Source organism: Myodes glareolus, chromosome 2 (genome assembly GCF_982192425.1).
Source record: "Myodes glareolus chromosome 2, mMyoGla1.1, whole genome shotgun sequence".
NCBI classification, from domain to species: domain Eukaryota; kingdom Metazoa; phylum Chordata; class Mammalia; order Rodentia; family Cricetidae; genus Myodes; species Myodes glareolus.
In genome coordinates, this window is record NC_142027.1 from 131,767,062 (window position 1) to 131,788,627 (window position 21,566).

General features: G+C 49.9%; 1 protein-coding gene across 2 annotated transcripts; it reads left to right on the top strand.

Annotated features, from left to right (window-relative positions):
- The first annotated feature begins 1,786 nt into the window (after positions 1 to 1,786).
- On the top strand, positions 1,787 to 21,001 carry Dao (D-amino acid oxidase). Of its 2 annotated transcripts, none has more exons than XM_087903719.1 (11): positions 1,787 to 1,945; positions 6,613 to 6,812; positions 9,668 to 9,782; positions 11,890 to 11,966; positions 12,759 to 12,824; positions 14,817 to 14,871; positions 16,031 to 16,135; positions 16,784 to 16,866; positions 18,017 to 18,134; positions 19,018 to 19,116; positions 20,419 to 21,001. In XM_087903719.1, the coding sequence occupies exons 2-11, from the start codon at positions 6,622 to 6,624 to the stop codon at positions 20,548 to 20,550; spliced, it is 1,041 nt and encodes a 346-aa protein (XP_087759845.1). In that variant the 5' UTR covers positions 1,787 to 1,945; positions 6,613 to 6,621; the 3' UTR covers positions 20,551 to 21,001. The 2 variants fall into 2 exon arrangements, with proteins under 2 accessions (XP_087759845.1, XP_087759844.1); XM_087903718.1 differs by lacking the exon at positions 1,787 to 1,945 and adding an exon at positions 3,002 to 3,139.
- The last annotated feature ends 565 nt before the right edge of the window (positions 21,002 to 21,566 follow it).

The window sequence follows — 21,566 nt, forward strand, 5'->3', positions numbered from 1 at the left end:
AGAAAGGAAGCCAGGCACTGTGGTTCACACCTGCAGATTCAGCCCTCAGGAGCCTGAGGCTGGAGCATGGAGGGTTCCCGGCCTATCTGGACTAATTAGTAAGAGCTTGTCTCAAAACAAACAAACAAAAGACAAACTAAACAAATAAAACAGAGATGTCCGTGTGTTAGCGTGGTTGCCTAGCATGCAGGAAGCCCTGGGTTTGATCCCTAGCATTACCAACCAGCATAGACCAGCATGCCTGTAATGCTGGCACATACTGGCACTTGGGAGGCAGAGGCAGGAGGGCCAGCTCTTTAGGGTCATCCTTGGCCCAGCAGCAAGCTAGAGGCCAATCTGGCTGACACGACCCTGACCAGACTCCAGACAGAGGGCTTGTTTTCTGACCTCGTCTCCTTCTTCTCACCCTGGCTTCTGACTTGAGAATTCTCTTGTGTTCTGCCCTGGCCTGGGTGTGTCAGAGGATGACAAGGGAATCGTGTTGTTCATCAACCAGGCATGGATAGAACTGGCCATGTCTGGTTGTAACTCTGGCCAAATAAACAAGAATTGCTTCCATAGCTCTGGGGCCTCTGATTTCAATGATTATCCATTTAAGCCTCTTCTGGGATACTTGGGGAGATAATTTCTCACCCAAAGAATGGAGCAGGGGTGGGGGGACAGAGAGACAGAAAAACAGAGAGAGAGAGAGAGACAAAGAGAGAGCAAGAGGGAGGGAGAGTGAACTGTAATTTGTCTAATTTTTCTGTTTCTAGTTTGGGGCTAAGGGCATTCATTCTCATACAAGCTTTCTGATTGGGTGCATCTTAATCTCCAGTGTGCACATGCAATAGAGTCGGGCCAGTGCCGTCTTCGGCAGGCACATATGTGACTTTCAAGGGTACTGGACCCAGCTCTGACATGGGAGTAGTGAAGAAGGGCTGGTCCAGCTGAAGTGCTCAGAACTGGTCCCATCAGATCAGTCCAACGTAGGGCACTGTAGGATGGGAACAGGAAATGACCACAACACGACTCGCTCCTGTAAACCTCCAAGTGCAGGGTGGTGAATCAGTGTCCCGGGGAACTTTGCTGGGATTGCAAGGTATGAAAGACATGTGACTATTCTAAGATCGAGATAGGGCGCTAAGTGAAAAAAGAATTTTGCCGTGTGCTCTTATGAAAGAGCATGCTGTGGCTATACAGAGGCGGGGGTGCCTGCCTAGCACGCATGCGTGCATGCGTCCCTGGGATCCTGCCCATGTTATTCCTGCTTCCGTCACTGTCTTCCTTCTTAGTGGATGTCACTCAAGTCAAGGCTGGGCGTAGAGGCTGGACCATCACAGAGTTTTGTTCTCCCTTTCCAGGCTGGATGTCCAGCCTTGGCAGAAGAACGACTGGAGCCCTGCTCCTTTCGTCTCTGGGAGACTGAAGCAGAGAGCCACACATCCTCGCTGCCCAGACAGGCGCCCCTTCTCCGTCTCATCTGCCCTGTGTCCCAGAACAGCAGTGAGCTAGTTGACTGGCCTGGAAGTCCCTGTCTTCTGCCTTTGGCCCACAGTGGCCCAGGGACCGATCCTCCCCTCTGCTGTGTGGCAGCAAGAGGGAGGGAAGAGGCTCATCTCCAGCTGGCCAGGGAGATAGGTCTTCTTGTGCCCATGAACCCCTCCTCCCCACGGGCCTGTCCACAGGGGCTTGGGATCAGCCAGAAAAGTCAGGCAGCTCACTAGAGCCAGGGGACATGAGGTTCCTTTGCCAGACTAAGTTCTGTCCCTGGGAGCTGCACGGTGCCTAGCCCCACCCCTTGCTCTGTGCCCCCCCTCCATTGCCGGAGACTTTGACCTTGTGTTCCAGTCCTAGCTGGTGGGCTGAGGGCTGAAGTCAACACACCCCAGAATCTGGAACATTCGTGCCGGAAACGGGAACCTGCAACCACACACCTTTTTCCTCCAGACACCTGGACCAAGCGGTAAGTGGCAGATGAATGTGTGAACTGGGACAGGGAACAGAGCAACATGGTGACTTTCCCAGGCCAACAACTGTGCTTGAGATTGGTGACAAAAAAAAGAAAAGAAAAAGAAAAAAGACAGTCAAGAAAACATCCTTCAGAGAGATGGCACCGTGCCCCATGGAGTCAGATGGGAACCGCAGGTTAAGAACGCTACCTCTCCAAGCCTCAGTTTCCCTTGCTCCAGAACACGGAGTCTTTTGCTTGCTTCTTTGTTTTCCGAGGCCGGGTTTCTCTGTGTAGCCCTGGCTGTCCTGGAACTCACTCTGTAGACTAGGCTGGCCTTGAACTCAGAGATCCACCTACCTCTGTCTCCATAGTCCTGGGATTAAAGGCATGCACCACCATGTCCAACTCAGAACACAGAGTCTTTGATCAAAGTTCTTTATTATATTATTGATTAATTGATATGGTATGGGGGTGACTCACACTTGCCACATTCTACATGGGGAGGCCAAAAGAAAACTTCTGGGACTGACTTCTCTCTTTCCACCATGTGGGTCTCAGTGAAACACAGGCTGTCAGGTGTAGTAGCAGGGACCTTCACCAGCCAAGCCGTCTTGAAGGCTCTGGGATGTGGGGTCTTGACTCATCTTACAGGGTGAATTTGAGAATTAGAAGGCAGATGGATATGAAATGCCTGACGCTGACCTGTGCCTAGTAAGTGATAAAGGGGTCATTATCATTACACTGGGGAGGGGCTTGGTCCTCAGTCTCTATGACTGTTGTCCCAGTTTAAAGGTGAATTGTACAAGGTACAGTCACTTGGTGTAGCCTGGCTGAGCTGGCTTTTTGGTTTTCACAAGTCCTTCATGTTCTATTAAGAGCATGTGACAAAGGCACACGATGCTTCCTCCGATTGCTTTCTAGGGGACAAAGGTTATAATCAGAGACACAAAAAGAAAAGTCAGGGCCAGCTGATCTCTGTCTCTGCTTAAATATTTCTAGAGTGCAGCGAGATTCACTCAGGCCGAACTAGATGAGATCTGAGTGTGTCTCACACAGGCGGTAGGTGTGGCTGTCAGCTGGTCCTCTTCAGCTTCTGTCCCTGGTTCAGGATGACAATAAAGGACATTTCTCCTAGAGCAGTAGACTGTAGGATGAAGGTGTTGGACTGTCTGCATTGTGTCTTTTCGTCTTGTGTCTTTACTGATGGTGAGTCCAAATAGGCTTTCCTATGTCATGTTTATGCTGACTTTATTGTCTCTCTCTGTCTCTCTCTTTCTGATCAATGTAATAACTCTACTGGGTCATCTCTGAGGATACACCTTCCAAGCACCTGTGTTATAGCAACTGGCCATAAATGGGAGCATGGCATCACTAGCTTAAAAATGTCAGCAACTGCGAGGAAACAGTTGACTTAATCCCAGAGCTAAGCACGTGCAGGCCCATTCATGACTGCATGCATGGATGATCTTACCTGGGGCTGGTCCACGGCATCAGCAGTCTGACTCCTGCTTCTGATTAGGACTGCACACCTTCACACTGCGCTCCATGACGAGCTACCTGTGTCGTGTCAGATGTGACCATTGATAGCACATGCTCTCCTCTTCTGGGAGGGCTGGGAGCTGCTCTGCCTTACCCAGTCGGGTCCAGTGACTTGGTCAGGCTCACACAATCAGTGTATGTCAGAGCTAGGCTGAGCTGAGCATGTCTGCCTTGCTAATCCATCAGACTATAGTTTCTGTGTACTGTGAACTGTGTACTGAGTACTGCGTGCTGTGTGCTGTGTGCTGTGTACTGAGTGCGGTTGTACTGTGTGCTGTGTGCTGTGTACTGAGTACTGTGTACTGTGTGCTGTGTACTGAGTACTGTGTGCTGTGTGCTGTGTACTGAGTACTGTGTACTGTGTGCTGTGTGCTGTGAGCTGTGTACTGTGTACTGAGTGCTGTGTACTGTGTGCTGTGTGCTGTGTACTGAGTACTGTGTGCTGTGTGCTGTGTACTGAGTGCTGTGTACTGTGTACTGTGTGCTGTGTACTATGTGCTGTGTGCTGTGTACTGTGTACTGAGTACTGTGTACTGTGTACTATGTGCTGTGTGCTGTGTACTGTGTGCTGTGTACTGTGTGCTGTGTGCTGTGTACTGAGTACTGTGTACTGTGTACTATGTGCTGTGTGCTGTGTACTGGGTGCTGTGTACTGTGTGCTGTGTACTGTGAGCTGTGTACTGTGAGCTGTGTACTGAGTACTGTGTGCTGTGTACTGAGTACTGTGTACTATGTGCTGTGTGCTGTGTACTATGTGCTGTGTGCTGTGAACTGTGTACTGTGTACTGTGAGCTGTGTACTGTGTACTGTGAACTGTGTACTGTGTGCTGTGTACTGTGTACTGTGAGCTGTGTACTGTGTACTGTGAGCTGTGTACTGTGAACTGTGTACTGTGTGCTGTGTACTGTGTGCTGTGTGCTGTGTACTGAGTACTGTGTACTGTGTGCTGTGTACTGTGTGCTGTGTGCTGTGTACTGAGTACTGTGTGCTGTGTACTGTGTGCTGTGTACTGTGTGCTGTGTACTGTGAGCTGTGTACTGTGAGCTGTGTACTGTGAGCTGTGTACTGAGTACTGTGTGCTGTGTACTGAGTACTGTGTACTATGTGCTGTGTGCTGTGTACTATGTGCTGTGTGCTGTGAACTGTGAGCTGTGTACTGTGTGCTGCATGCTGTGTGCTGTGTACTGAGTGCTGTGTACTGAGTACTGTGTGCTGTGTACTGAGTACTGTGTGCTGTGTACTGAGTACTGTGTACTATGTGCTGTGTGCTGTGTACTGTGTGCTGTGTACTATGTGCTGTGTGCTGTGAACTGTGAACTGTGTACTGTGAGCTGTGTACTGTGTACTGTGAACTGTGTACTGCGTGCTGTGTACTGTGTACTGTGAGCTGTGTACTGTGAACTGTGTACTGTGTGCTGTGTACTGTGTACTGTGAGCTGTGTACTGTGTACTGTGAGCTGTGTGCTGTGTACTGAGTACTGTGTGCTGTGTACTGTGTGCTGTGTGCTGTGTACTGAGTACTGTGTACTGTGAGCTGTGTACTGTGTGCTGTGAGCTGTGTACTGTGTACTGTGAGCTGTGTGCTGTGTACTGAGTACTGTGTGCTGTGTACTGAGCACTTGTACTATGTACTGGGTACTATGTACTGAAGGCCAACCAGGCACCATAACAGGAACCTCTGCAGAGCCCGGCATTGAATCTTCAAGACAGCTGATGAGATTGGAGTTATCTCTGTTTTACTAATGAAGCAGTCTTGTCTCAGGGGTAAGGGTGCAGAGGGGGGATAGGGGGTTCTGCTTCCTAAACCCCAACACCCAAGCGCAGACTTCAAGCTGCCACCCTCTGTTTGTGGGCTCAGTCCCCAATTTGGCGTCGGAAACCCCAGCAGAATCCAGCCTTTGTGGCCTGCAGCCATCCCCCTTTGCAAAACTAGGCCATATTGAGAATGTTCCGCTGTTCAGGGCCCCAGGCTGGCGTTGCCAAGAGCCGGGGTCTGTGGGAGGCCAGCTGAGTGCAGAGGAGGAGAAGTTGCGCTTGGCTCTTCCGGACACACACAATCCCTTTGTTCCGCCTCACAGGAGTTGGCTGAGAGGCACAAGGTCAAAAGCTACTAGGCCTGAACATCCGAAGGTGCAGCCAGCTCAGCACCCCAAGGCAGGCCTAGTCCTCTGCCAGAGGAGGCGGTCCTGAGGGCAAAGCCTGCATGGGGATGCTCAAAGCCGCGTCGGCTACCGGCAGCCTGACACGCAGTAGGGGTGCAGTAAATTGTGCTGCATTTACTTGAATTCCAGTTAAATTTCAACACCACCACTTGGTGACGGTGTGTGTGAGCCACTCCACCCTCTGAGCCTCAGTTTCCTTATCTGTAGAATGGGACTAAAAGCAGCAGCCCTGACCTCAGAAGGACACAGCAGGCTTAGGTATGAGAATGAGTGAAGCTGTAGTTCAGGGCACAGGGTAGGTCCTCCCTGAAGGTGGGAGCCCTCCCTCCACACTGGAGCTGCTTTGCCTTTATTGTCACCCCGTCCACCCTGGAGGTTTGTCTAACTAAGTTGCAACTTAGTAGCTTACCCAGGGTTGACAGCTAGCAGGGCTGAGCGCTTCCATTTGAAGCTGGTACTCCTGACCGCAGGACTAGCCTGTAATACCGGGGGCTGGGACCAACCTCGGTGTGGCGCCCAGGGGGCCTCTGCAATTATCAGTCGAGCGACTTTAGGCGAGCGGTTTGCCTCTGCACAGCTCGGGGTTTCTACTTGAAAACGGAACCTTGAGGATGGAAAGATGGCCTAGAGTCAAGAACGTGCTTTGCTCTTCCAGAGGCCTCAAGTCCAGGTCAGAGGTCTCATAGCCCCTGTAAGCCCAGCTCCAGAAGATCTGACACCCTCTTCTTGCCTCCTCTTGGTGCCTTGCACTCAGGTTACACATGCATACATGTGCACACACACGCACATATAGATACATAAAAAATAAAATAAACCTTTTTTAAAAATTGGGAGACTATGCCTTACATTCTAGAATCGTGGACTAGTGGTCATCACCAATGGTAGGGACTGGGCAATGTGCTTGGGGCTTTCCAAGCCATCAGGAGCCCACCCTGATGGTGGTGACAGTGACCCTCAATCCCCTCTCTCCTCTCACAGGCTGGTGCGATGCGTGTGGTCGTGATCGGAGCGGGAGTCATTGGACTGTCCACGGCCCTCTGCATTCACGAGCGTTTCCACCCAGCGCAGCCACTGCACATGACGATCTATGCAGACCGCTTCACCCCATTCACCACCAGCGACGTGGCTGCGGGCTTATGGCAGCCCTATCTCTCGGACTCCAGCAACCCACAGGAAGCGTGAGTAGAGGTCCGACGTGGCAGTCTTGGGGCTCAGAAAGCTGAGTCCACAGTGGAAGCCTTTCATCACAATTCTTATCTCCAAGGCCAAGACCCTTGTGGAAGCTCCGACCTGTGCCCCAGCGCTTGAGGGTAGAGGGGAGTGGCCTATAAGCTTGAGGTCATCAGGGGTGACACAACAGACTTAGATTAAAACGTAAACAGCCAGGTGACTGCACCTACCCATCATCCTGTAACTCAGGAAGCAGAGGAACAAACGTAGAGTCCCTGCAAGCTGGAGACCAGCCTGATCTCAAGTCCTGGGCTAGTCAAGAGTACACAGGGAGTCTCTGTTTTTGAAAGAGTAAATAAATAAGGAAAGAAGAATAAAGCAGTAAGAAATAATGATCTGCTACAAAGCTACAGAGAAACCCTGTCTCAAAAAACCAAACCAAACAAACAAAAAACAAAACAAAATAAAACAAAAGAAATGGATGATCTGGATAGCAGACACCCCTGTGGTCCCCGATCCTATGAAAGTCACCCTGGGCATTGTTGATCCCATCTAGCCAAGAATAAGACCACTACAACAGTTTTTGAGCCAAATCTAAAACAAACACTTTTTTTTCCCTCTGAGACAGAGTTTCTCTGTTTAACAGCCCTACCTGTCTTGGAACTCACTCTGTAGACCAGGCTGGCCTTGAACTCACAGAGATCTGCCAGCCTTTGCCTCCCAAGTTTGGGATCAAAGATGTGTGCCACCCCCCCCCACCTGAAGCAAGCATTTTTAAATACTGGCCAGGATGATGGACACTGGCCAGGTCCATGCCTGGGATTGCTAGGGAATGACCTCAGATACCTGATGTATTTCCTGCCCATGTATGATCCAGCACATCCTGCGCAGTTGGGACAACCAACCTTGTTTACAGAAGTGAAAACATGTTGTCTGTCCTTAGGCAAGTATCCTTGGGGCTTACAGGTTAGAGGTATTTCTGCAGGCTAGATATCTTAAGCACAATAATTCAAACTTAAAGTATAACTTCAGCTCTCAAAGCCATCACCACAGGCTTGTCTCTGAAACTGGAACAGAATGTAACGCCTTTGCCACTCAAGTCTGACCACATGGGTCAAGATTCCCAGAATCCACTTCAAAGCTGGATGTAGTCACTCGCATCAGTAACCCCAGGCTATCCTTGTGAGGGCAACTTCAGGAGGACATCAGAGAATCGCCCAAAACTCACAGCCCAGCTAGTCCAGAGCACACAGCAGCAAACAGCAGACAAACAAGGTGGGAGATGAGGACAGCACCCAAAGCTGTTCTCTGACCTTCCCACGAGGACCACACACACGGGAAATAAATAAACGTGGAAGCCCATCCTGTGAGGAATTCCAAGCGCTGGGACCTTTGCAGCACTGGGTGGCTCACAACGCCACAGCACTGGTGCATGCAGAGATTGCCAAAGCTAAGGTAGTTGGCTGAAGAAGGCACAGAAGGCCATGATGTATGTTTAGTAGCTGACAGGTGTCAACACGAACCCTCGGTGGATGACATCACACAGACCCTAACCCTCACTCCTGTCAAGAATCTCGGAAACCGTGTTTCTGTCCGTGTTGTGTCTTCATCCTCAAACACAGTTCCCAAGGTCACTTACAAGGTTGAAGGTTGCTTCCAATCTTTCTTTCCTTCCTCCTCCTCCTCCTCCTCTTCCTCCTCCTCCTCCTCCTCCTCCTCCTCCTCCTCCTCCTCCTCCTCCTCTTCTTCTTCCTTTGAGACAGAGTCTTACCATGTAGCTCTGGAAAACCAACTACGTAGATCAGGCTGGCCTCGAACTCATAGAGATCTGCCTGTCTCTGCCTCCTTCTAGGATTTTAAAGGTGTATGCTCCTACACATGATCTTAGCTTCTTGAAGACCAGAGAGAACTAGGTACCAGGCACAGAGTCTTCAGCCAGCAAGCACTGGCCCAGCATGGCTAGAATGGAGCCAGGTGTGTGACTGAGAAGAGGGACAAGCCAGTGTCTGTGTCCTGTCCCCTGTGCTCACAGTGGGGGTGCTCAGCTCCAGGCTGTACTGTGTGGTTTCCAGTTCTCAAAGCCTTCGCAGTGTGAGCCCAGACTCCAGGCATGTTCCTGGGGTGTACTATGGAATGCTTTTCTTCCTGGTTTCCACCTGGGAAGCCAGGTGTGGGAGAGCTGTTTGCAGCACTGAAGGAGTGAGCCCTGTGAATGTTTGGGTTTTGCACTACACAGGCTGACCTGAACAGTTCTGTCCAGAGTGCTGAGTGACCAAGACCCTGATGCCACTTTGATTAGGAATAAGTTTGGGGTCACAAAGAAAGAAAACAATATTCCAAGTGAAGTATCTGGACAAGGCAACCCTTATATTGATCAAGAGGGTGAGACCAGAAGACCAAACACGCGAAGACAGAAAGTGCATGCAAGCTTTATTCCAACCCATTGGTGGCTGTGTCCTTTCCCCATTGACTGGGGTTCAACCTCTCATTTTCTCTCTCTCTCTCTCTCTCTCTCTCTCTCTCTCTCTCTCTCTCTCTCTCTCTCTCCTGTGTGTGTGTGTTTCCCCCCTGCAACAGGGCTTCTCTGAGTAGCTCTGACTATCATGGAACTTGCTCTGTAGAGTAGACTGGCCTCAAACTCACAGAGATCCACCTTCTGAGTGCTGGAATGATTGTTGGGTAGTCTAAAAAAAATTGTGCACAGGGAAAAAAGGGGGAAGGGGAGAGGGGCCTCAGCTCCAGGTTGTCAAATTCCTAAGGTTTCACAAGGTAGGGGCTAAGAAGATTTTCATTTCTTGACCTAAACTCAGGTTTTCAGTAACTGGCAGAAGAGACTCACATGTGATATTTCTTACATTTCCAGGGAGTGGGGTCAGCAAACCTTCGACTACCTGCTGAGCCACATCCATTCTCAAGATGCTGAAAAAATGGGCTTGTCCCTAATCTCAGGCTACAATCTCTTCCAACATGAAGTTCCGGTGAGCCAAGAGTCCTTGACCATGAAGGCAACACGCAAGGGTACAGAGAAACTACAGAGCTAGGCCATTCTGTGGGTAGAACGAAAGGATTGGGAATCAAATTGGCAGGGCCTTCTCTTGGGGTGTATCAGAGAGGCAGAGAGAAGAGCAAAACGAGAGAAAGGCCAGCAGATTTGATGTCCGCGGGGTGTGGATCTGACTGATACAGGCTATAGAGTAGAGTGGGAAATAGGTGTCCTTACCCAAGGTAGCTGGCCTTTGAGGGAAGGTTAAAGGGGGTTCCTGGAGGATTGGGGGTGTTCCCTGATCTGCTTTTCTGGTGAACAGAAACCCACCTTTAGGTTCGTCTACTCAATAGCAATCTGTTGTGGTACAAGCTTCACCCCAGCTCCTGGCATCCATATACCCAAAGAATCTGGAATGTTTAGGTGGAAGCTCCAACCCAAGTCTTGTAACATGAGGGGGGCCGGCTTATTTGTGTTTCTGTCCTGCCCGGCCCCCCAGCAGAAAAATCACACAAGAGATCTCTATAAGTTATAAATCTGGTTGGCCCATTAGGTCAAGCTACTTATTAGCTAACTCTTACATCCTGATTAACTCATTTTTCTGTTCTATTTTAGCCATGTGGCTCAGTACCTTTTTCAGTGGGGCAGCTCACATCCTGCTGCTTTGGTGGTCTGGACAGGAATGGGAGGAATCAACTTCCTCCTCCCCAGAATTCTCCTGCTCTCCTTGCATCATTTCCACTTCCTGTCTGGTTTTCCCACCTACACCTCCTGCCTGGCCAATCAGCGTTTATTTAAAACATGATTAACAGAATACAGACAATTCTCCCGCACCAAAGTCCCCTCCCCCATCTCTCTCCAAACCCTGCCACATCTCAGAAAGCCCGCCAAATGACAACTCCTCCCACAGAGATGCTCCCACGGGGCATTTAAATTGTTCCTCAGAAAGCAGACATGTTTTCCTGTCTCTTCTCTGGGGAACTGGAAAATCATTCGGGAGCATTTTGTTCATTAAACCTGGGCTTTTTCTAATTCAGTTTGATTTGGTCTGATGTGGATTGCTGTGTCGGCAGAGAGGCTTATCAGGGTACAGAAACTTTTCACAATTCATCTGCCTACCCCACCAAAATCCTGTTTAGGACAACATCACCAGCACTGCCATTTGGGTGGGTGGGTGGGGGATTTGGACCTAACAGGGCACAGATGGGGCTGAGGTTCTGAGCTGGGGGAGTACTCAGAGGTCATAGACTTGCATTCAAATTAGATTTATTTATTTTTATTTTGGTGGAGGTGAAGATCAGTGTCTTGTCACTGAGCTACACCCCCAGCCTCAGGTCCATTGAGATTCTCTGTCTCTCCCCACCACTTACTTGATGCTAAGCAGAGCGAGCGTAGACTTGAACCTAATTGTGACTTCACATCTCAGCTCTGCCTCTTTGCTATGTGACTTCAGACAAGACTTGACCTCTCTAAGGTCATTTGGTCTGTCTGTAAGGATGCTCACTGCATCGACCTCAGTGGCTGGTTGTGGAGACCCAACAACAGAGCCATATAAGTAAATGCTGCCTAACAGGTTTTCTGTAACCAGATAATAGGTTTATTGACTGACACAGTAAGCTAGATTAAGTCGAATTGAAAAAGAAAGAAACAGGTATATTTGAGCAAAGCAACTCGCAGTGAGCCCTCTAGCCCCAGAGATTGGACCAGAGAAGCTACATGGCTGAACTAAAGCATGGAGCATATATACTCTGTAGACGAGGGTTGATGATGTGTCCTCCACAAACTGAGTTTGTGCCCAAGAATGGTCAAAGATGACTGCTTTAGGTGGGGTCTTGGGTTATTGGCAGTTTCAGGGGAGGAACTGTTACAGCCACCAAGAATGTAGAACTAGGCTTTTTGGCACCTTTTCTTTGTTGGAGATTCTCTGAGAGGATGTGGTTTGGATAAAGAAGGATGGGGCTTTCTGGATGCAGCAGGAGTGAGCTGGAGGTCCAGCCGGACACTGCCAACTGTCTGTCATCCAGCAAGCATTCTGCGAGTTTCTGTTATCCTGATGATCAAGTCCACCTATCCCTATGAGCCTGTCTCTACTTTCTCCTCAGGACCCTTCCTGGAGAAACACAGTTCTGGGATTTCGGAGGCTGACCCCCAGAGAGATGGACATATTCCCTGAGTACAGGTAAAATCCCATCACGGGCAAAGACACTGGGCATGACAATTCAGACAAAACTGTCTAGAAAGCAGCCAAGAACAGAAGCACCAATTTGCCATCCAATCTCAATCCTGGAACTCCTGATACCCTGTACTTCTGAAGTCCAGCCTCTTCCTGGCTTTGGATTGAAATGTCAATCAACTTTATATCCATATGATGAAATACTAGACACAACTTACCTTTGCAAAAAGGCTTGTTTTAGTTCATGAGGGTGCTTGTCAGAGCTGCTTGTATCCCAAGCTAGAAAGCAAAGAGAATGGATGATAAAGTCCCACAGTGGCCTTTGAAGGAAGCATCTGATGACTGCAGCTCCTTCCCAAACCCTAACCTTCTAATCCCATCGCCTCTCAATGCTGCCACCTCAGAGACCAATCCTGTGCACAGAACCTTTGAGGACATTCAGCATTTAAACCCTAGCATTCCACTTTGTCAAACCACTCTCTCAAATGAGGAAACAGAGAGGCTAAAGGACTTTCCCAGGCCACACAGCCACGTGACCACACTCAGAATCCAGCCCAGCCTGTGTGCTTCCACACTCCTGGCCTCTGGTCCTCTCCTCACCTGACCCCATCCCCCAAAACATCCAGACTCTATTTAAATTTCCCAGAATGCCATGGTTTGACGTATTAAGCTGAACCCCTACCATCACCCCACAAATGACACCTGGTGGCTCAGCTCTAGCCACTGTGGACTCATAGAATAATACCAAAGCAACTCTCAAACCTCGGATTCTGACCTCTTTGCCCCCTCTGACTCTAGCTATGGCTGGTTCAACACAAGCCTGTCTTTAGAGGGGAAGAGGTACCTGCCGTGGCTGACTGAGAGGTAAGAGTGGAAGCTTCCTCTGAGAAGGACAGGAGACAGGGGCCAAACTGTAGAAGAGTAGTCGTGTTGCCAAACTCCAAGGCTGAGGTGAATCCCAGGGTGCCGCGTGGGAGCTGTCCCTGGTCCTGACCTCCATTCGCTGTGTGCGGAGGCGATGGTCCCGCACCCAGACTGTCATTGGCTGTATTTCTTAGCGACGTCTCTCAAACTCTCGTGATCACATATAGTAGTTTAAAATGGATTGAAATGTTTTTCTCGATATAGTTACATAGCTTGCATAAATTAACTTTTAAAACATTTCTCTCCCTTTCATTTTTTCTTCTCTAACTGCTCTTGCAAGTATCCCTAGGACAATGTTAAGTGATACAGTCAAGGGCAGATGCCCCATCTTGCTACTGATGTTTTAACGTGAATCATGTAGTATTCTACGTTAGCAAACATTAGCTTGGAGGATCACATGCATTCATATTAAAGGAGACTTGATATATATCCTATAATTTATTAAGATTTTGAAAAACTCTGAAATGAATGACCTTTGTGATCTGGGAAGACCTTTTAAAATACAGCTTTCAGGAACCTACTCCACGCCCACTAAGTCAGAGGCCCTGGAGAAACGGTCTGGAATTTTGGTTTTCATCTTTGTCTTATTGAGACAGGGTCTCACTATAGCCCTGGCTGGCGTGGAATTCTTTATGTAGACCGGGTTGACCCAGAAGTTATGGAGATCTGCCTGTCCCTAGTTCCCAAGTGCTGGGATTAATGGAGAGTCTCATGTCTAGTAGTCCAGAATTTTTGTATGTCAATAGGTTCCCTGGGTGAGTGTAGCTCTCAGCCAAACTTGGGAACCATGTCATGTGAACGTTTTCCTAAGAAGTCACAACACACACAAGTGATTACTCACCCCAGATAGGGAACCCAGAACAGAGTAAAGTAATTATTACATCAAAGTCCAACTTGGTGAAACCAATGAGTGTGTTGAGTTAGTAACAGGAATATGGGTGAGGGGTCACTTACAGGAGTAGAATGACTCAAAGACACTGTGTCATCAGAAAGCACAGCCTAACACAGGTGAAAACTGTGACCCTGGTGATCTCTGCTCATCTCGGAGGCAGCTGCATGTCTGGGAGAATCTCCCCTGGGCTGCTCAGCTGACCTTAGTCTCCTCCCTTAGCCAGTCATTGCTGCTGTGACCTTTGGGAGGGGCCTCATGAATCTTGTGTTTCATCTTCCCAGTGACGGGGAGTTCATTAACTTCATGTGTCTCAGGAGCCTCCCTCCTTCCAGGATGGGTGTTACAGATCTGAGGGAATTGCGCCACAACAGATCATTGGGCTGACAGCACTACTCTTGTCCTTGGGACATTGTGACCCCTGACCAGACTCTTCCCAGGTGTCCATCATGAAGAAATTAGGCAATTAGAATTCCTTCTGGGGAAACCCTTTGGATAGTTATGGTTTCTAACTCTTTTGATGAGTTTTCAGTGCTGAGTTCAAACCCAAGGCCTCGCATAGTCTGTGCAGACATGCCACCACTGAGTGCTTCTCTGGAACATTCAAAGAGAGAGAAGGGTGTCCCCAGGCCCACTGTCTCTGGTGTTTTATGCTAAAAAAGGTGCATTTGACACTGGTCCAACTCTGCCTCTTCTCCCCACACCCCTAAAGTCTGTCCCTTTTGATATAAAGCAATCTGATGGCAGCAGAATATAATGAAAGAGAGAGGCTGGGTCTGTGTCCCAATCTCAGTGCACAGCTTGCTCTGTGACTTTTAGGAAGACCCTTCTCTATCTGTCAGTGAGGAGCAGGTCCTCCAAGAGGACCTTGTTTTCAAAAGGATGCTTTTCAGTCCACTGGTCCAGTTGGGTGCCCATGAACTAAATGGCTACATTGGGGCATTTGGGGCTCTGTCCACTAGAATGTTCCCTGTGCTGCCCTCTCGGAGGGATGTGGCAGAGAAGAGAATTTGGGGCTGGTTTGATATGTGTCTTCATTCCAGGTTGATGGAGAGGGGCGTGAAGCTCTTCCATCGGAAGGTGGAGTCTTTTGAAGAGGTGAGAGGCAGGGGTGTGAGGGAGGAAGGTAGGCTGTTTCCTGCTGCTATGTGGGAGACCCCTTCTTAGACTCTCTGGACTTCTGCAGGCCTGAGACCAGGCTCTAAGCCTGGTCTCAACCCCAGAAGGCCTTGGGCATTCTCAATGTTGGTGGTAAGAAGGAAACAATGGAATTCCAGAGGCGAGATGGACTGGGTCTGTCCGACCTAGCTGTGTTTTAGAGTCAGCTCTAGTCCACAGTGCAGTTCAGACTCTCCCATGCTTCCCACCGACACCTGGGTTGTCGCTTCTGCAATGCCCAGGCACTCTACTATGGCCACGGGTACACCGTTAGCATGGACAGTGATGAGATCAAGGCCACCACATCTTATCAGCCCAGCTGTGTGCCTTCATTTAGTCCCAGAATGCAAAATAATGCTTGGCACAGGCAAAAGGTCAGCATATCCAACTGCTGGTGCTGAGCTCACTGGGGTCAGGTCTGGCCCTGGTCGACACGTGGGCTCTGTGGTTGACTCTATCACAGCCCCCCTTCCCCATGGCTCTAAGACAGAACACACTTAACAGTTTATGTGTCCATGATAGCTTTGCGAGGGAGTCACCAGAGATGGACTGGGAGCACAGGGTGCTTACTGTGTCTGAGCTGACAAGCGTTCTGGGTATAGGCAGAGCCGAAGCCAGTATCCTGGCAGAGAGAAGGCAAGAGGATGGTCTCCAAAGGGGTCTGATGGAGTTTGGAGTCATCTTGGCTTAATGTGAACATCCATTCATTCATTCATTCATTTGGTTTTTCAGGACAGGGTTTCTCTCTGTCGCTTTGGAGCCCGTCCTGAGACTCACTCTGTAGACCAGGCTGGCCTCAAACTCACAGAGATCCACCTGCCTCTTCCTCTCAAGTGCTGGGATTAGAGATGTGCGCCACCACCGCCTGCCCAGCCATGTGAACTTTTCTTTAAGGCTTAGGAAAGTTCCCTCTCCACAGTCCTCTCTGCCCAGCAGTCTTTCCTCAGGGTCTAACAGCAGCCTCGCTGGCCTGAGGTGAGGCTGCACAGAGAAACCCTGTCTCCAAGAACAAAACAGCAAACAATAAAAAGAGGCTGGAGGGGGAAGGGCCCAGAATGGTCCTCACTCCTTCCTGTTCCTCGACTGTTCCTGCTGCCAGGTGGCAAGAGGAGGTGCAGACGTGATCATCAACTGTACCGGGGTGTGGGCCGGAGCACTGCAAACAGATGCCTTGCTGCAGCCAGGCCGGGGCCAGATCATTCAGGTGAGAGGCTCCCACCACTCCAAAGCTAGTGGGCAGTCGTGTTGAGTGACTCCAACCTTTGAGGAGATGACTTAATGAAGAAACAAGGACCAACCTACTCCTTGCACCCCAAAAGTTCTGTCTTGGAATTTCTTGCCCATAGCAAAGTGTGCGTGGAGATGTCTCCATCATGTGGGAGCCATAGCACAGGCCTGAGTTGTAAAGAAAATGGCAAGCCTTTATAAAGTGCTTCTCAAGTGCCCAATTCGCACCTAAGCGCTGTGCTGAGTGAATCAAACCCAGTCGCTCTGGAGCACTGGTCTGTCACTGTCCCATGCCTGTCACGATGTGTGGGGGCATGTGTGTGCATGCTTGCCTGTTTGTGGGCACACGGATGTGAACGTGCACATGTGCATTGACATGTGTGCGGAGTGTGTGTATGCTCCTTGTGTGGGTTGATAAGTGTGTGTGCTTGCTCCTGTGGGTTAAGGTTTTTCCACAGACATGTGGTGAGGATACTCCGGGGAGCAAGGAGAGCTGTCTGTCAGGTGACCCTCCTGATGTTTTGGGTCAGAGGGTCATGAGAAGACTGAACACTGAGGGGACCAAACTAAAGGGAAAACCACTGACCTTGTTCTCTGACAAGATGTGTCTGCCTTGAGTCAACAGGTGGAGGCCCCGTGGATGAAGCACTTCATCCTCACCCACGACTCAAGCCTTGGCATCTACAACTCCCCATACATCATCCCAGGGTAAATCTCTGGCTCATCTAAGGCTGCAGAGGGGTCACTTTCATGGCCTCTTAACACTCCATCCACCTGTCTTACAAATGGGCGTAGGCAATGAAATCCCTGGGATGGTGGGATTCGACCCTGATTGAACCTTATCCTGAGCATTTCTTTTGGTGACAGTGGTGTAAAGCCAGGACAAAGACCCTGGATACACAGGCAGTGACACCAAAGGTGGTCAGAAAGGCAGCAGGTAGAGCCGGGAGAGCAATTGTGCTGACGGTGTTGATAATGTTGACCGTGGAGGTGATGGCGCCTGTGTGGCGGTGTTGAGGGGATGGCAGGACTATTGGTGAAGAATGACGGTAGCGTGGTCATTGCTGGGGAAAGATGGTGCTGATGGGGATGTTGGCAGTCATCGTAACATAGTTAAGGAGATCACCGTCATTGATGGTGGTGGAGTGGGAAAGACATTTGGTGTTGATGAAGATGAAGCATGTTTCTAGCGTGGCAGAGATGCTGATTCTAGGCAGTGATGGCATGGTGGTGTTGGCATGGCAGAGATACTGATTCCAGGCAGAGATGCCGCAGTGGTGCTGGCATGGTAGAGATGCTGATTCCAGGCAGTGATGGCATGGTGGTGTTGGCAGGGCAGGGATGCTGATTCCAAGGCAGCAATGGCACGGTGGTGGTGGCATGGCAGGGATGGCATGGTGGTGCTGGCTGGCCGGGTGTGTCATGAGCGGTGTGTCAATGTTAGATGTCTTGGGGGTGACTTTATTGGCATGGTGGAGGTGGCAATATCATGATGGTGTTGCTTTGGTGGTATGAGTGGTGACAGGGTTGGTGTTGATGACATTGCTGTTCGTGTGTCGCTGTGTCTGTCTTCACCTGACTTCCGGGCACCTGAACTCAGGTCCTCACTGCTGAGCTGCAAGCCCTTTATCCCCTGAGTCGCCTCCTTTGTTGATAGAGATGACGGTACTGTTGGCAATTGCAATGCTGGGGATGGATGGCACAGTGGGTTGGTGGCGATCACAATGGCAGTGGGGTGTGTTTAGCAGGGATGGCAAGGCTGACAGGGTTGGGTGACTCAGTGGAGAAAGGAGGAGTGGGGAGACGTGTCTCCATCTGCCAGGCTTCATGTTCCTTAGCCCTCTGTATTTTGATCTAGGTCCAAGACAGTTACTCTCGGAGGTGTCTTCCAGCTGGGGAACTGGAATGAATTAAACAGTGTCCATGACCACAACAGCATTTGGAAAAGATGCTGTAAACTGGAGCCTACCCTGAAGGTCAGTGCCCTAGACCAGGGCATCTGGGTCCTGATGGGAGGATGTCGCTAATGGGATAAGTGGGCAAGTTTACCCCAGAAAGACTGGAGTACACAGCAGCATTTGACAGTGTTCAGAGAAGTCCTCACTGGGGGCTAATGACACCTAAGTGGCCCTCCTGAGAAGGCACTTCATAGGGAGGCATCTCAGTGTTTTCACAGAGAGCGGGTGTACTTGACGCCGATATGCCTCCATTTTCACGTTTGCCTGATCATGGCGAGGCTGACAAGATCAGTGGGAGGCAGTGCTGGGTTGGTGGTGACAACTGTAGTGGTGGGGACAGTGATGTGATGAGAATCATTGGTAACACCAGGACAATGGCTGCTGGCGATTGTGGCTAATACCATAGATCAACAAATGTGAGGGGGCAGATGGGAAAGGAGATGGCTCAGGGATAAAGGGCTTGCAGCACAGCCGTGAGGACCTGATCCCCAGAACTCACGTAGAGAGGATAGTCCGACGCTCCTGTGACAACGTGGAAGGTGGAGACCAGGACTCCTTGGGCTTGTGAGCCAGCTAGCCTAGCACATGTAGCCGTGAACAGACCTTGTTTCAAACAAGGTGGAAGGTGAGGGCTGACACCTAAGGTTGTCCTCTGACTTCCACTGTGGCACTGTATGTACCTGCACATCATACACACACACACACACACACACACACACACACACACACACACACACACACACACACAGTCACTCACGGAGCAAGAGGGGGCCGGTAACTGACAACCTGTGATCAAACAGTGTAGGGACTAATGATGAGATTCTAAAAGCTAAATCACAGCTACCTAGAATGTCAGCAGAGGAAACCAGCTAGGTAAGTTACCAGCTTTTCTCTTCCCCAGAATGCAAGAATTGTTGGTGAACTCACTGGTTTCCGGCCAGCCCGGCCTCAGGTTCGGCTAGAAAGAGAAAAGCTTCATTTTGGATCTTCAAGTGCAGAGGTGTGTTGGGTCAAGGGAAGGGACGCTTGCCAACAACAACCCTGCCATTTCCTGGAAAGCGTCATTGACTGAGATCAGGTGGTGGCCACCCCACCCGTAAGTGGGGACACCGAGACTTGAGATGGGAAAGGACCGAGTAAAGAGAAATGGCACTTTATGCCCGGTGGCAGGACGGATTCAGGACCTTCCCGGTCTCCCCTGAAGCTCTTCGAACGGGAACAGCTTTCTCTGTCCTCCTGAGAGAAAACAGGACTGCCGTTGGTGATGTCACCCGCTTAAGGCAGACCACTGGTGACAGGCAAGGATGTGTGTATTTGACTGGAGATATTTTTAGGATGGTCACTTTGTGATAGTACTTTTATCTCTCTGGAGGGGCTCCTCTTGGGTCCCCTCACTGTGGGTGGGAGCTGAGAGCATCAAATCCCTTGGTCAATCTGAGACAAAGGAATGAGCTGAGCAAGCACACACTGGAAGCAACCCCTGTACCGAGGTTAAGTTTCTCCTTTTAAACAGATAGGGGTGTGTGGAGGATATGTATTTGAACATTGTGCACATGTAGACAGAGGGGCACACGTATAGGTGGGTGTGTGCAGATGATTGTGTATGTATGGAGGAACTATATGGGCCTCTGTAGAGCTGGGTATGTAGATGAGTGTGTACAGATGATTGTGTATGTATGGAGGAGCTGTGTGTGCCTCTGCAGAGCTAGGTATGTAGGTGAGTGTGTACGGATGACTGTGTATATGTATGGAGGAGTTGGATGTGCCTCTGCAGAACTGGGGTATGTAGGTGAATGTGTACAGATGATTGTGTATGTGTGGAGGAGCCATGCGTGCCTCTACAGAGCTGGGTATGTAGGTGAGTGTGTACAGATGACTGTGTGTATGTATGGAGGAGTCATATGTGCCTCTGTCGAAATGGGGTATGTAGGTGAGTGTGTACAGATGACTGTGTATGTATGGAGGAGCCATGCATGCCTCTGCAGAGCTGGGTGCGTGTGTGGAGAGTCACCGGTAAGGGAATACTACAGCAGATGTCTCTGACTTCAAGGTTGCACGGTTCTGCATTTTCTGTGCTAGGGGATGAAGCAAGAGTCTAGATAGGGTAGCACCCTATCCCTCCTCAAATAGCTTCCCCCAAGCTAGTCCCAGGCCTTGCCCGCCCTCTGGCTCACACACTGACAGAGGTCGTGGCATCTGGTTTAACCAAGGCTCTTCAGAAAGCTCCTGGTCCTCCACTGCAGCCAAGCTGTCCTCCTTGATGTCTCTTCTGCATCTGGCCACCACCTCTTTCTTCTCCCAGGTCATCCATAACTATGGTCATGGAGGCTACGGGATCACAGTTCACTGGGGTTGTGCAATGGAGGCAGCCAACCTCTTCGGAAAAATTCTAGAAGAAAAGAAGTTGTCTAGGATGCCACCAGCCCACCTCTGAGGACTCAAGTGGCCATCACTTGCTCCATGAGGACACCCCAGCGCCCTACAGCCAATTAATCGATATTTTCCTTGGTGATCGTTTTCACTCCCGCTCCCCAGCTTCCTTAGGCAAAGGTGTGAGGTGGAGAAATCCTGGTCCTCCCCACACAGCCCATCTGGTAAAGCATCCGCAGGATGTTGGCTGGCCCTAAACCAGTTTGCGTGAGAGAGGCGGGGGCCGAGATCGTGTAGCAATGCTATTCTCACAACAGAACGACTGAGCCCAGGTTGGGTGTACTGGGTGGCAGGGTCTGGGCTCATCTGCCAAGGAGGGGTCCAGACACCTTTGCTTAGACCTCCAGAGTGGTTTACAGCATACTTGACATCTACCGTAGTAATGGGAGGAGGCTGACTCCCGCCCTTGCTACTCTGCTGATCAACATTATTAAAACACTCTTTGGCTATCCAAACCCTCTTCAGAGTTGATCCTTGACATGCTTTCTTCCTATTTTTACCACATGAAGGCCATCTCTATGGTCTTGAGGAGACTTGATCTAGGTTGTACATGTGTGTGTATATAAGGGCAGGGAAAGGAAGGGAAGGGCACAACTCAGGACCTTGAGTGTGCAAGGTGAGTGCACCACCACTGAGACTTGAAATCGGAGAGAGAAGTGTGCAACCTTGGGACACTGCATATCTTTATGTTTGTGTCCACGTATGTGGGTGTGAGCATCCACAGTCATGATGTGTTGGGGTCAGAGGACAGCCCGTAGCAGTTAGTTTTCTCCTTACACCACGGTTCCAGGGATCAAATTCCGGGCATCAGGCACTTACTTACGAAGTCATCTCATCAGCAGCACCTTTTGTCATTTTCTGAAAGGATTTCTCATATAGAGAGAAACAGATGACATTCTCACTAACAAACAGATTGATTAAAATTAGCTCCCAGCCTTCTGCTCAAGGTCTGGTGGGTTTCAAGGCATGGAGGCTTTGTGACAGGTCTCTGCTCTGCTCAGAATACTGATTTTTTTTTAA

Bases quoted from the DNA above. Each gene is read 5' to 3' on its own strand.
- Dao (XM_087903718.1), top strand. The intron at 12,825-14,816 runs GTAAGAGTGGAA...TCTTCATTCCAG, and splicing joins CTGCCGTGGCTGACTGAGAG to GTTGATGGAGAGGGGCGTGA. The intron at 19,117-20,418 runs GTGTGTTGGGTC...TTCTTCTCCCAG, and splicing joins TTGGATCTTCAAGTGCAGAG to GTCATCCATAACTATGGTCA.